This window comes from Haliotis cracherodii, unplaced genomic scaffold (genome assembly GCF_022045235.1).
Source record: "Haliotis cracherodii isolate W230 unplaced genomic scaffold, xgHalCrac1.p SCAF_40, whole genome shotgun sequence".
Classification (NCBI taxonomy): domain Eukaryota; kingdom Metazoa; phylum Mollusca; class Gastropoda; order Lepetellida; family Haliotidae; genus Haliotis; species Haliotis cracherodii.
In genome coordinates, this window is record NW_027266298.1 from 877,158 (window position 1) to 892,160 (window position 15,003).

Below are 15,003 nucleotides of genomic sequence, written 5' to 3' on the forward strand. Positions count from 1 at the left end.
TCCAGTGTTGACAGTGAGTAGATAGAAGTGACATTTACATTGACTCACTCCAGTGTTGACAGTAAGTAGATATACTTGACATGTTTATTGACTCACTCCAGTGTTGACAGTGAGTAGATAGAGGTGACATGTACATAGACTCATTCCAGTGTTGACAGTGAGTAGATAGAGGCGACATGTACATTGACTCACTCCAGTGTTGACAGTGAGTAGATAGAGGTGACATGTACGTTGACTCACTCCAGTGTTGACAGTGAGTACATAGAGGTGACATGTACATAGACTCATTCCAGTGTTGACAGTGAGTAAATAGATGTGACATGTACATTGACACACTACAGTGTTGACAGTGAGTAGATAGAGGTGACATGTACATTGACTCACTCCAGTGTTGACAGTGAGTACATAGAGGTGACATGTACATTGACTCACTCCAGTGTTGACAGTGAGTAGATAGAGGTGACATGTTTATTGACTCTCTCCAGTGTTGACAGTGAGTAGATAGAGGTGACATGTACATAGACTCATTCCAGTGTTGACAGCGAGTAGATAGAGGCGACATGTACATTTACTCACTCCAGTGTTGACAGTGAGTAGATAGAGGTGACATGTACATTGACTCACTCCAGTGTTGAAAGTGAGTACATAGAGGTGACATGTACATAGACTCACTCCAGTGTTGAAAGTGAGTAAATAGATGTGACTTGTACATTGACACACTCCAGTGTTGACAGTGAGTAGATAGAGGTGGCATGTACATTGACTCACTCCAGTGTTGACAGTGAGTACATAGAGGTGACATGTACATAGACTTATTCCAGTGTTGACAGTGAGTAGATTGAGGCGACATGTACATTGACTCACTCTATTGTTGACAGTGAGTAGATAGAGGCGACATGTACATAGACTCACTCCAGTGTTGACAGTGAGTAGATAGACTTGACATGTACATAGACTCACTCCAGTGTTGACAGTTAGTAGATAGACTTGACAAGTGCATAGACTCAATCAAGTGTTGACAGTGAGTAGATAGAGGCGACATGTACATTGACTCACTCCAGTGTTGACAGTGAGTAGATAGGGGCGACATGTACATAGACTCACTCCAGTGTTGACAGTGAGTAGATAGAGGTGATGTGTACATTGACTCACTCCAGTGTTGACAGTGAGTAGATAGACTTGACATGTACATTGACTCACTCCAGTGTTGACAGTTAGTAGATAGAGGTGACAAGTGCATAGACTCACTCCAGTGTTGACAGTGAGTAGATACAGGTGACATGTACATTGACTCACTCCAGTGTTGACAGTGAGTAGATAGACTTGACATGTACATAGACTCACTCCAGTGTTGACAGTGAGTAGATAGACTTGACAAGTGCATAGACTCACTCCAGTGTTGACAGTGAGTAGATATAGGTGACATGTACATAGACTCACTCTAGTGTTGACAGTGAGTAGATAGAGGTGACATGTACATTGACTCACTCCAGTGTTGACAGTGAGTAGATAGAGGTGACATGTACATTGACTCACTCCAGTGTTGACAGTGAGTAGATAGAGGCGACATGTACATTGACTCACTCTAGTGTTGACAGTGAGTAGATAGAGGCGACATGTACATTGACTCACTCTAGTGTTGACAGTGAGTAGATAGAGGCGACATTTACATTGACTCCAGAGTTGACGATTCAGTGAACACTGAAAACTCTTTGTATCCAAATGCTGGGTAGTATGCTTTAAAACTGATCCTTTTTCCTCAAAGGCGATATATGTAAAGAGATTTCAATTATCTTCCATAACTACAGTTACATTATTATTTACCTTCAGCACAACGACATCGCAATATCATATAGCAAAGCCAACATCTCAGACAAAATCTCTAAATCGGCAAGAGGATAGAATAAAACTGTGCACCGATTTAAAAATTGTAAGATTTGTTACTGTCTTTAAATTTGAATTACCATTTCGAATTGAATCTAAATCGTAGCCTTTTACGAAATAATACATATTTTGCCTTACTGTACTGTTTAAGGGACACGTAAGAAAGATATGATAGTGCGTATGATAGTCACAACAACATCTCGGGCTGTCGGATATAAATCTGGCAATTAGATATTTCTTTCGTAACATTTATTATAATACAAGCAGAAACAATGACAACGACTACACATTTCTTGTTTAAATGATCCGGCAGACCTTCAAATGAATTGAAAAAACTAATGTATTTTATCTCCCTTTACAGGTTCAGGATCACACTCCAGTGGATACAGTAAGTACACATTAACATTGCGTGCACGTTTAACTAGAAATTGACTCACTCCAGTGTTGACAGTGAGTAGGTAGAGGCGATGTGTGCATTGACTCACTCCAGTGTTGACAGTGAGTAGATAGACTTGACATGTACATAGACTTACTCCAGTGTTGACAGTGAGTAGATAGAGGTGATGTGTACATTGACTCACTCCAGTGTTGACAGTGAGTAGATAGACTTGACATGTACATTGACTCACTCCAGTGTTGACAGTTAGTAGATAGAGGTGACAAGTGCATAGACTCACTCCAGTGTTGACAGTGAGTAGATACAGGCGACATGTACATTGACTCACTCCAGTGTTGACAGTGAGTAGATAGACTTGACAAGTGCATAGACTCACTCCAGTGTTGACAGTGAGTAGATATAGGTGACATGTACATTGACTCACTCCAGTGTTGACAGTGAGTAGATAGACTTGACATGTACATTGACTCACTCCAGTGTTGACAGTGAGTAGATAGAGGCGACATGTACATTGACTCACTCCAGTGTTGACAGTGAGTAGATAGAGGTGACATGTACATAGACTCACTCCAGTGTTGACAGTGAGTAAATAGATGTGACATGTACATTGACACACTCCAGTGTTGACAGTAAGTAGATAGAGGTGACATGTACATTGACTCACTCCAGTGTTGACAGTGAGTAGATAGAAGTGACATTTACATTGACTCACTCCAGTGTTGACAGTAAGTAGATATACTTGACATGTTTATTGACTCACTCCAGTGTTGACAGTGAGTAGATAGAGGTGACATGTACATAGACTCATTCCAGTGTTGACAGTGAGTAGATAGAGGCGACATGTACATAGACTCACTCCAGTGTTGACAGTGAGTAGATAGAGGTGACATGTACATTGACTCACTCCAGTGTTGACAGTGAGTACACAGAGGTGACATGTACATAGACTCATTCCAGTGTTGACAGTGAGTAAATAGATGTGACATGTACATTGACACACTCCAGTGTTGACAGTGTGTAGATAGAGGTGACATGTACATTGACTCACTCCAGTGTTGACAGTGAGTACATAGAGGTGACATGTACATTGACTCACTCCAGTGTTGACAGTGAGTAGATAGAGGTGACATGTTTATTGACTCTCTCCAGTGTTGACAGTGAGTAGATAGAGGTGACATGTACATAGACTCATTCCAGTGTTGACAGCGAGTAGATAGAGGCGACATGTACATTTACTCACTCCAGTGTTGACAGTGAGTAGATAGAGGTGACATGTACATTGACTCACTCCAGTGTTGACAGTGAGTACATAGAGGTGACATGTACATAGACTCACTCCAGTGTTGAAAGTGAGTAAATAGATGTGACATGTACATAGACTCACTCCAGTGTTGACAGTGAGTAGATAGAGGTGGCATGTACATTGACTCACTCCAGTGTTGACAGTGAGTACATAGAGGTGACATGTACATAGACTTATTCCAGTGTTGACAGTGAGTAGATTGAGGCGACATGTACATTGACTCACTCTATTGTTGACAGTGAGTAGATAGAGGCGACATGTACATAGACTCACTCCAGTGTTGACAGTGAGTAGATAGACTTGACATGTACATAGACTCACTCCAGTGTTGACAGTTAGTAGATAGACTTGACAAGTGCATAGACTCAATCAAGTGTTGACAGTGAGTAGATAGAGGCGACATGTACATTGACTCACTCCAGTGTTGACAGTGAGTAGATAGGGGCGACATGTACATAGACTCACTCCAGTGTTGACAGTGAGTAGATAGACTTGACATGTACATAGACTCACTCCAGTGTTGACAGTTAGTAGATAGACTTGACAAGTGCATAGACTCAATCAAGTGTTGACAGTGAGTAGATAGAGGCGACATGTACATTGACTCACTCCAGTGTTGACAGTGAGTAGATAGGGGCGACATGTACATAGACTCACTCCAGTGTTGACAGTGAGTAGATACAGGTGACATGTACATAGACTCACTCCAGTGTTGACAGTGAGTAGATAGACTTGACATGTACATTGACTCACTCCAGTGTTGACAGTTAGTAGATAGAGGTGACAAGTGCATAGACTCACTCCAGTGTTGACAGTGAGTAGATACAGGCGACATGTACATTGACTCACTCCAGTGTTGACAGTGAGTAGATAGACTTGACAAGTGCATAGACTCACTCCAGTGTTGACAGTGAGTAGATAGACTTGACATGTACATTGACTCACTCCAGTGTTGACAGTGAGTAGATATAGGTGACATGTACATTGACTCACTCCAGTGTTGACAGTGAGTAGATAGAGGTGACATGTACATTGACTCACTCCAGTGTTGACAGTGAGTAGATAGAGGGGGCATGTACATTGACTCACTCCAGTGTTGACAGTGAGTAGATAGAGGTGACATGTACATAGACTCACTCCAGTGTTGACAGTGAGTAAATAGATGTGACATGTACATAGACTCATTCCAGTGTTGACAGTGAGTAAATAGATGTGACATGTACATTGACACACTCCAGTGTTGACAGTAAGTAGATAGAGGTGACATGTACATTGACTCACTCCAGTGTTGACAGTGAGTAGATAGAAGTGACATTTACATTGACTCACTCCAGTGTTGACAGTAAGTAGATATACTTGACATGTTTATTGACTCACTCCAGTGTTGACAGTGAGTAGATAGAGGTGACATGTACATAGACTCATTCCAGTGTTAACAGTGAGTAGATAGAGGCGACATGTACATTGACTCACTCCAGTGTTGACAGTGAGTAGATAGAGGTGACATGTACATTGACTCACTCCAGTGTTGACAGTGAGTACATAGAGGTGACATGTACATAGACTCATTCCAGTGTTGACAGTGAGTAAATAGATGTGACATGTACATTGACACACTCCAGTGTTGACAGTGAGTAGATAGAGGTGACATGTACATTGACTCACTCCAGTGTTGACAGTGAGTACATAGAGGTGACATGTACATTGACTCACTCCAGTGTTGACAGTGAGTAGATAGAGGTGACATGTTTATTGACTCTCTCCAGTGTTGACAGTGAGTAGATAGAGTTGACATGTACATAGACTCATTCCAGTGTTGACAGTGAGTAGATAGAGGCGACATGTACATTTACTCACTCCAGTGTTGACAGTGAGTAGATAGAGGTGACATGTACATTGACTCACTCCAGTGTTGACAGTGAGTACATAGAGGTGACATGTACATAGACTCACTCCAGTGTTGAAAGTGAGTAAATAGATGTGACATGTACATTGACACACTCCAGTGTTGACAGTGAGTAGATAGAGGTGGCATGTACATTGACTCACTCCAGTGTTGACAGTGAGTACATAGAGGTGACATGTACATAGACTTATTCCAGTGTTGACAGTGAGTAGATTGAGGCGACATGTACATTGACTCACTCTACTGTTGACAGTGAGTAGATAGAGGCGATATGTACATAGACTCACTCCAGTGTTGACAGTGAGTAGATAGAGGTGACATGTACATAGACTCACTCCAGTGTTGACAGTTAGTAGATAGACTTGACAAGTGCATAGACTCAATCAAGTGTTGACAGTGAGTAGATAGAGGCGACATGTACATTGACTCACTCCAGTGTTGACAGTGAGTAGATAGGGGCGACATGTACATAGACTCACTCCAGTGTTGACAGTGAGTAGATACAGGTGACATGTACATTGACTCACTCCAGTGTTGAAAGTGAGTAAATAGATGTGACATGTACATTGACACACTCCAGTGTTGACAGTGAGTAGATAGAGGTGGCATGTACATTGACTCACTCCAGTGTTGACAGTGAGTACATAGAGGTGACATGTACATAGACTTATTCCAGTGTTGACAGTGAGTAGATTGAGGCGACATGTACATTGACTCACTCTACTGTTGACAGTGAGTAGATAGACTTGACATGTACATAGACTCACTCCAGTGTTGACAGTGAGTAGATAGACTTGACATGTACATAGACTCACTCAAGTGTTGACAGTTAGTAGATAGACTTGACAAAAGCATATACTCAATCCAGTGTTGACAGTTAGTAGATAGAGGCGACATGTACATTGACTCACTCCAGTGTTGAAAGTGAGTAGATAGACTTGACATGTACATAGACTCACTCCAGTGTTGACAGTGAGTAGATAGACTTGACATGTACATAGACTCACTCCAGTGTTGACAGTGAGTAGATAGACTTGACATGTACATAGACTCACTCCAGTGTTGACAGTGAGTAGATAGACTTGACAAGTGCATAGACTCACTTCAGTGTTGACAGTGAGTAGATAGAGGCGACATGTACATAGACTCACTCCAGTGTTGACAGTGAGTAGATAGAGGCGATGTGTGCATTGACTCACTCCAGTGTTGACAGTGAGTAGATAGACTTGACATGTACATAGACTCACTCCAGTGTTGACAGTGAGTAGATAGAGGTGATGTGTACATTGACTCACTCCAGTGTTGACAGTGAGTAGATAGACTTGACATGTACATTGACTCACTCCAGTGTTGACAGTTAGTAGATAGAGGTGACAAGTGCATAGACTCACTCCAGTGTTGACAGTGAGTAGATACAGGTGACATGTACATTGACTCACTCCAGTGTTGACAGTGAGTAGATAGACTTGACAAGTGCATAGACTCACTCCAGTGTTGACAGTGAGTAGATATAGGTGACATGTACATTGACTCACTCCAGTGTTGACAGTGAGTAGATAGAGGTGACATGTACATTGACTCACTCCAGTGTTGACAGTGAGTAGATAGAGTCGACATGTACATCTACTCACTCTAGTGTTGATAGTGAGTAGATAGAGGCGACATGTACATTGACTCACTCTAGTGTTGACAGTGAGTAGATAGAGGCGACATGTACATTGACTCACTCTAGTGTTGACAGTGAGTAGATAGAGGCGACATTTACATTGACTCCAGAGTTGACGATTCAGTGAACACTGAAAACTCTTTGTATCCAAATGCTGGGTAGTATGCTTTAAAACTGATCCTTTTTCCTCAAAGGCGATATATGTAAAGTGATTTCAATTATCTTCCACAACTACAGTTACATTATTATTTACCTTCAGCACAACGACATCGCAATATCATATAGCAAAGCCAACATCTCAGACAAAATCTCTAAATCGGCAAGAGGATAGAATAAAACTGCGCACCGATTTAAAAATTGCAAGATTTGTTACTGTCTTTAAATTTGAATTACCATTTCGAATTGAATCTAAATCGTAGCCTTTTACGAAATAATACATATTTTGCCTTACTGTACTGTTTAAGGGACACGTAAGAAAGATATGATAGTGCGTATGATAGTCACAACAACATCTCGGGCTGTCGGATATAAATCTGGCAATTAAATATTTCTTTCGTAACATTTATTATAATACAAGCAGAAACAATGACAACGACTACACATTTCTTGTTTAAATGATCCGGCAGACCTTCAAATGAATTGAAAAAACTAATGTATTTTATCTCCCTTTACAGGTTCAGGATCACACTCCAGTGGATACAGTAAGTACACATTAACAATGCGTGCACGTTTAACTAGAAATTGACTCACTCCAGTGTTGACAGTTAGTAGGTAGACTTGACGTGTACATAGACTAATGTATTTTATCTCCCTTTACAGGTTCAGGATCACACTCAAGTGGATACAGTAAGTACACATTAACAATGCAGTAGCTGTCACATCTAATTGCTGAAAAGATATCCGAGAGATATTCAAACTGCACTTTACGATTGTAACTGTAAACTACAGCATGGGATGAATTGTTATGCATTTATTCATTCGCACATCAAAGAAAATACTCAATCTGTACAATAGTGTTGAGGTCGGACTCCCGGCAACCTCCAACATCAGAAGCAGGTATATAAGATATATTAAACCTAAGAGACAACAATCATTTGGAGATAAAATTTAATCAATATTATGACAATAATGTATATGCAAGTGTTTGGTGGAAACATAGTTTAATATTCATTAAGAGACGTAGCCAAATATTTGATGTGGTAGCTGTAACATCATGAATCACGTTGAATACAAAAGGTGGTGCGAGCAGAGACCAGAATACACCCCATCCACTTAATTGTCAGCGGCCGAGTGAAGATACAAATCCAATTTTAGCAGTCGTATTAATTCTAACAAATATCAAGAGAATTATATGAAACGTTAATATAATTCACAGCCCAGGGGTTATTGGGTGTATTACATACATACCCATGAAGATCCGGGTTAGTATTGGTCTTCAGCAACCCATGCGTATACGTACGAGGCGACTTATGGGATCGGGTCGTCAGACTCGCCGACCTGGTTGATGCATGTCATCGTATCCCAGTTACGACATGCATTGGTTCGTGAAGACAATTCTAACCCGGATCTTGACGGGTTACTTAATCAACAAATCTTATTGTAACACTTAATCAACACTTCTTATTGTAACACTTAATTAACACTTACTATGGGTGAAGCCATGTATGTTGATAAACTACACGCACGGTGTCAACTGACAACTGCACTACCATGCAGTCTCTAGTACCACACCTTGGTGATTTTTCATTCAAAAAGTGTGCAAATGTATCTGTATAGCAGCACATTTATGAAACTCCGCCTCGTTACCTGGAAGGTGATTTGTCATTGGCCAGTACTGACCACGCCTCTCCCGCCATGTACACCAAAAACAATGTAACACAAAAAGAACATTGTTTCAGGTCAACATATCAGACTATATCAAAACATAACCGCCACAATGAAGTACAACGTTGATGTAACACTTCACCTCTATAAGCCGTTATGTGGCTTAAATATTTCCGATACGGCCTTAGATTGAATTCTCTCACTCACTCTCAAGCGTTATGTGGCTTATATATTACCGATTAATTGATTGAACTCTCTCTCACTCACTCATCCCCCTCACTCTCTCCCTCACTCTCTCCCTCACTCTCTCCCTCACTCATGTAACAGTTCGCCTCTATAACAAATCTTCATAACCACTTATTTGTATCCTCAATACCAAACAACATTCTTCCTCGCCGTTATGTTGCTTATATATTACCGATACGGCCTCAGATTTAATTCTCTCACTCACTCACACACTCACTCACTCACCAGTATAACGTCAATGTATAATTAGTCCTCGTTGTAATGTGGCTTATATATTACCGATACGGTCTTAAATTGAACTCTCTCACTCACTCACTCACTCACTCCACCCTCACTCACTTACTCACTCACTCACTCACTTTAAAGTCAGTAATGTATAATGAGCATGTTTCGACCAATCAACTTGCCCTTCTTAAAACCGGTTGACTGACCATGATTTACTTCATCTTCCTCAATTAATGTCCACGTTATTATTATTTCTTAGCACAATTATTTTTTTTTTTTTCCCACAAATGTTCCGAAAAAGTATAGCTATTGCTATTATGAATAACAAATTACCCTTGCGAATATAATTTAAGCGTAGGTATTCTTTTTACGAAAGGCGTCATTTAATCACATTATTATTTACTAAAATATAAATGCACAGTGATAAGGTAAATTTGGTTAACCAATGCAGTAGGCTTAATGTAGACCGTAGCCTGCAATTTGGATCAAAATGAGGCCAGTTTACATATTATTTAACTGTCAGCCAATGACGCTCCTGTGATGTTTACACAAACAAACAATTAGGAATATTATTATTTACTAAAATATAAATGCACAGTGATAAGGTAAATTTGGTTAACCAATGCAGTAGGCTTAATGTAGACCGTAGCCTGCAATTTGGATCAAAATGAGGCCAGTTTACATATTATTTAACTGTCAGCCAATGACGCTCCTGTGATGTTTACACAAACAAACAATTAGGAATATTATTCATGTTCACTTAATTTTCATTCCCTGTGATATGTAAGTTTAAGGATTCAATCTCGTCATTGTTAAATCTATCTTAGAGTGGCGGCTGGCTTGATCTGAACAAACAGTCGAGCGCCAAACTATGCCATGCTCCTAGCCAGACACGTCACAATGACGTCATAGGTCGCACCTTGGCGGGCATAGTGTCGCCGATCAAGGCCTTTCATGACCGGCAGTGAGATGTGTCACTCGTGTTAGGGCGTAATCAGTGGGTAAGTTATCTATTTCTACTTTTAGGAAATTAGATGAAACAGAAATTGTACATATAGTAAGATTGATGTGCAGCAGAATGAATGTTGTAGGAATCAGGTGCTTGCTTCACACAGTGTTTACACCCAGACAGTTGTTTAGCCTGTCACCGGGGAGAAACAAACGTCTGGATGTAAACATTTCTAAATAGCGTTTCAACCGATAGGCTTGTTCTATTTTATCAGTTCTGTTTTATCAATCTTTGTCACCTTATTTGGTCACATATTTGTACCCTTGTTCGTTATCAAACCAAACACCGTCTAACACATGAAGTACTGCTGTGTCGGCTGCAGTTTCGGCCTCAGATAGTAAGCTTATCTGTGATGATCGTACTACCGCCATCGCTCGGTCCATGATAACTATGACAGCGCTACATAGAATTACAACTGTGTTGCACAAGCTCCGAGTCAAGTAGACCTGTTGCTCTTCGCATTGCTCTATCATTACATTGTCATAACTGAAATATTAATCTGTTTCCTGACGTATGTCTATATTTGAATTTAAGGAATTACCGAAAATACCATAAACACTGCAACCCGACACACCAAACGATGTAAAACCATACCCTGAGTAAACGCCGCATCAAACTGTAAATATTTTTTTTTTATTACATAATGCTCCCTTGTCAACAGGACGATTATTTGTGTCGTTAGAAAATAGAAACCTTCGATTGAAATTATGGCAGTGTTTTCATAGACATGCCAGAGGTATCGCCTTAGACGAGAATAGATCTAATTGCAACAATTTCAGTATAAATAATGCAGTTTTAAGTTAGAGTCTCTGAATGAACATTATCTTCTGATTAAGACAGACGTTGAAATGTACGACAAATTTATTACTACACTGGTGGGCGCCAGTCCGTTCTGGTCAAAATCTATAACAGTGTGCACTGATTCCCACAGACAACAAACACCTGGCAACTATACATCTGATAATGATTTTATAATATGCTTGATTTTCAATAGAAATTATCTCATGTTAGCGAGATTGTACTAACGCTTTAATAGTCAGCAATTTAAGAATACTTCTACATATATCGATCTGTATTATTTTTAAAACATTCCAAATCAGATTGCCCCAAACTGCGGATGTGTAACTTAGACATCTTATCTTCAAACATGGTAGGAGTCTGTCATGTCGTTCAAATTAATTCCTTACCCCTGTTTTCATTGAACCAATTCATTTTACACAAATAACCCAGCCACAGATTCTGTTCGACAAACTGTTGCGGGAAACTGTGATTGTTAGAAAGACATTATCAAGTTTCTTGTATCAAGAATCAGTTCTTTTAATTTTCAATCAGACCTCATAATACAAACTCCGTATATTTTGACTTTCAGTTTATTTTTGTTGTAAAATTAAAGACACACGGGGCAGATGAGCAACAATCTCGGTGTGTTGTACGAGGGATTTATCCAGGATTCTAAACTAAGACGGATTGGGAACAAAGCGTTATTTTGTTCAAAATTTGGATTATTAAGTTCTTAATTTTTTCAATTCAGTTGTTTTTTGTAACTTTGTATTTAACAATTGTAGGATCAGTGTAATAATATCAAACAAAGCATTAAAACTCTTCCTGTGTGTTGTCCTGGTATCAGTGAAATACAGCTTACCCCTCCAAAGCCGTACGGTTAGACGAATTAGTGAAAGATATATTAACATGGATCGGGACTGTTTTTATTCCGATTTGGGAATCTTTACTGACATTTACTGCTGAATATCGGCTTCTGAGCAGGTCCATATTTATTAATCCCCGTGTTACTCTATATTATGTCATTTATATTATGTCATTTATAGCCCCCGTGTGAAACACGTCTTCGGCAACCCATGCTTGTAAAAGGCGACTATGCTTGTGAGAGGCGACTAACGGGACTGACTTGCTGACTCGCTGACTTGGTTGATGCATGTCATCGTATCCCGATTGCGTGGAACGATGCTCATGATGTCAGTCGCTCGATGGTCTGGTCGAGCCTTGTTTATTTACTGACCGCTGTCAAATACCTGAAATATTGCTGAGTAAACAACAAACAAACAAATCATTTATAGCCATTTACCAATCACTGAAATAGGCCTACCTGATATTTAAACCTTTGCTACAAACACATTCATGAGTGAACATTTTAAGGGGCAAAATATTTGTCAAATGGCAATAAGTTATCTGAGGTAAGTATTGATTATGGTTTTCCTATGCTATATGTATACAGTTTTCTGACCACCATATTCTGTTTCAGCCTCGAGTGATCCGAGGTTGAAGCCACTTGTGAAGGGACAAGATTCTGATCAACACGGTAGGTGGGGGAACCCAGCATGTGGTAGATCGTGTCATTGTCCAACTTTGTATGAAATTTGGTAAGATCATCATGTCAGCCAAGGCTAGGGGGATTCTACTCCGAAAATGTCCTATAAACAGTCTCTGCAATTTGATACATGTTTTATCCTTTCAATTTATCAACAAATCAACAATTGCACTAATAGTATCATCATTTTTTTCATAAAAGTCAATTCAACAAGCAGGTGTATTGACACGCCAGATAGATCTAGATGAACAACAGTCTATACTTGTGTTGTATTTTTATGAGAGTCATTTAATTTGACAATCACAAAACTACTATATTTACACTTCGGCTCTAATAAACGTATTTCAAAATCTAGTTCTGTTGTAAACGTTTCAAAAGGCTTCAAACGTGTGGTATGGCAATAACTGGTCTGTGGCCAATATTTATAATGCTTATGTGCTATATATAGTTTTCTAAACAACATATTCTGTGTTTCAGCCTCGAGTGACTGGAGCCAGGGTCCAAGCCGGCGCAGGAGGGATCCACGGCTCTCCACTGCTTCACACGGTAGGTGGGAGAACCCAGCAGGCAGAAAGCTCACTCCTAACCCTTCATACATACAGTGTATTCAATGAACAAGCTTATGTAAAACAATGTAAAAATAAATATAATATTGTCTTAATAATTTGAGACAGCAATTGTACTGACAGTGTCTGACTAATATCTTATAAAGCAAACAAACGTTAACATTCTCCAGCCCTACACAGAATATCGTTACAACTACTGGATGTAGAAGAAAGCACTTGAACAAATGTCACGTGAATAGATTATTCTAAGTTCAATACATGAACCACTCCCCTCATCGTTATATTGTAGTCATCCATACAGGAAGTGGTTCATCATGTATCGATGTTCCTGTCACTTATCAACACTTCGAGGTGTGAACACAGTAGATGTAGGACAAAGATGTCTGGATGTGTACAGAGTTTACTTTGTGTTACAGCGACTCCATCACAAGCAGACCGCGACCTCTACTACGCCAGCAGGGACGGGGACCTGGAGGAGGTGAAGCGGCTCCTGACTACACCGGGAGTCGACGTCAACTGTAGAGGAGAGAGGAGCTGGACACCGGTGATGGCGGCAGCATACAGGGGACACAGAGAGGTGGTGGAGTTCCTGGTGAGTAAAGGGGCTGATGTGTCACTGGTGGACGAGGACGGTGACAACATCCTTCACTTCGCCTGTATGAGAGGAGATGTGGAGACGGTGAAGTATGTGCTGTCTCTGCACGTGGTGGACATCAACAGTAGAGGAGAGAGGAGCATGACACCGGTGATGGAGGCAGCATACAAGGGACACAGAGACGTGGTGGAGCTCCTGGTGAGTGAAGGGGCTGATGTGTCACTGGTGGACAAGGTCGGTGACAACATCCTTCACTTCGCCTGTTGGGGAGGAGATGTGGAGACGGTGAAGTTTGTGCTGTCTCTGCACGTGGTGGACATCAACAGTAGAGGATGGGGGAGCAGGACACCGGTGATGTGGGCAGCAGTGGGGGGACACAGAGAGGTGGTGGAGCTCCTGGTGAGTGAAGGGGCTGATGTGTCACTGGTGGACGAGGACGGTAACAACATCCTTCACCTCGCCTGTTGGGGAGGAGATGTGGAGATGGTGAAGTTTGTGCTGTCTCTGCACGTGGTGGACATCGACGCCAGGAACAAGTCGGGGCGGACAGCGGCGGACTGGGCGAGACTCTGGAGACATCAGCCATTGGTGAAACTGCTGAAGTCCCGCAGCGCTCAGTGACGTCAGTGTCGTGTTTGTGTAGACGGTGGAGGGGGACATGTTGTTACAGACACTGACGTGGTGTGCCGTGCACGTCGTCGTGTTATATATTCCCGGATTTGGTGAGAATGTTTCTTGTGTTTGAGGAGAAATTAAACTTGTTGAAAATATTTTTAGATATTTTGTCATTTGTTGTGTTTGGAACTTCGCACGATCAGGTAAGAAAATTGTTAAAGCCCCACCCTGACTATAAATAGCCCGCAAGGTGGCGGTGTTTCAGTTTCGAACAATGACTGACAATGTAAACACAACCGAGTGTCGGGAGAGGTTTTTTGAAAACCATACGGGAACCAGATCACCATTGACCGTCAAACTTCGTATCAACTTGAATAACAAACCATGGATACAAAACATGGCTCCATATCAAGATATAAGTAAATAAATTTTCTGTAGTTT

At 40.8% G+C, this 15,003-nt stretch overlaps 1 protein-coding gene across 1 annotated transcript in view; it reads left to right on the plus strand.

The window, feature by feature from the left end:
- Window positions 1-14,692, plus strand: part of LOC139441446 (ankyrin repeat and protein kinase domain-containing protein 1-like) — a 208,689-nt gene extending 193,997 nt beyond the window's left edge. The window contains exons 6-8 of the mRNA XM_071222359.1: window positions 12,721-12,777; window positions 13,264-13,332; window positions 13,769-14,692. Coding sequence (XP_071078460.1) covers window positions 12,721-12,777; window positions 13,264-13,332; window positions 13,769-14,568 — 926 coding nt within the window. The 3' untranslated portion in view covers window positions 14,569-14,692. The remainder of the gene's footprint in view (window positions 1-12,720; window positions 12,778-13,263; window positions 13,333-13,768) is intronic.
- Window positions 14,693-15,003: the final 311 nt, after the last annotated feature.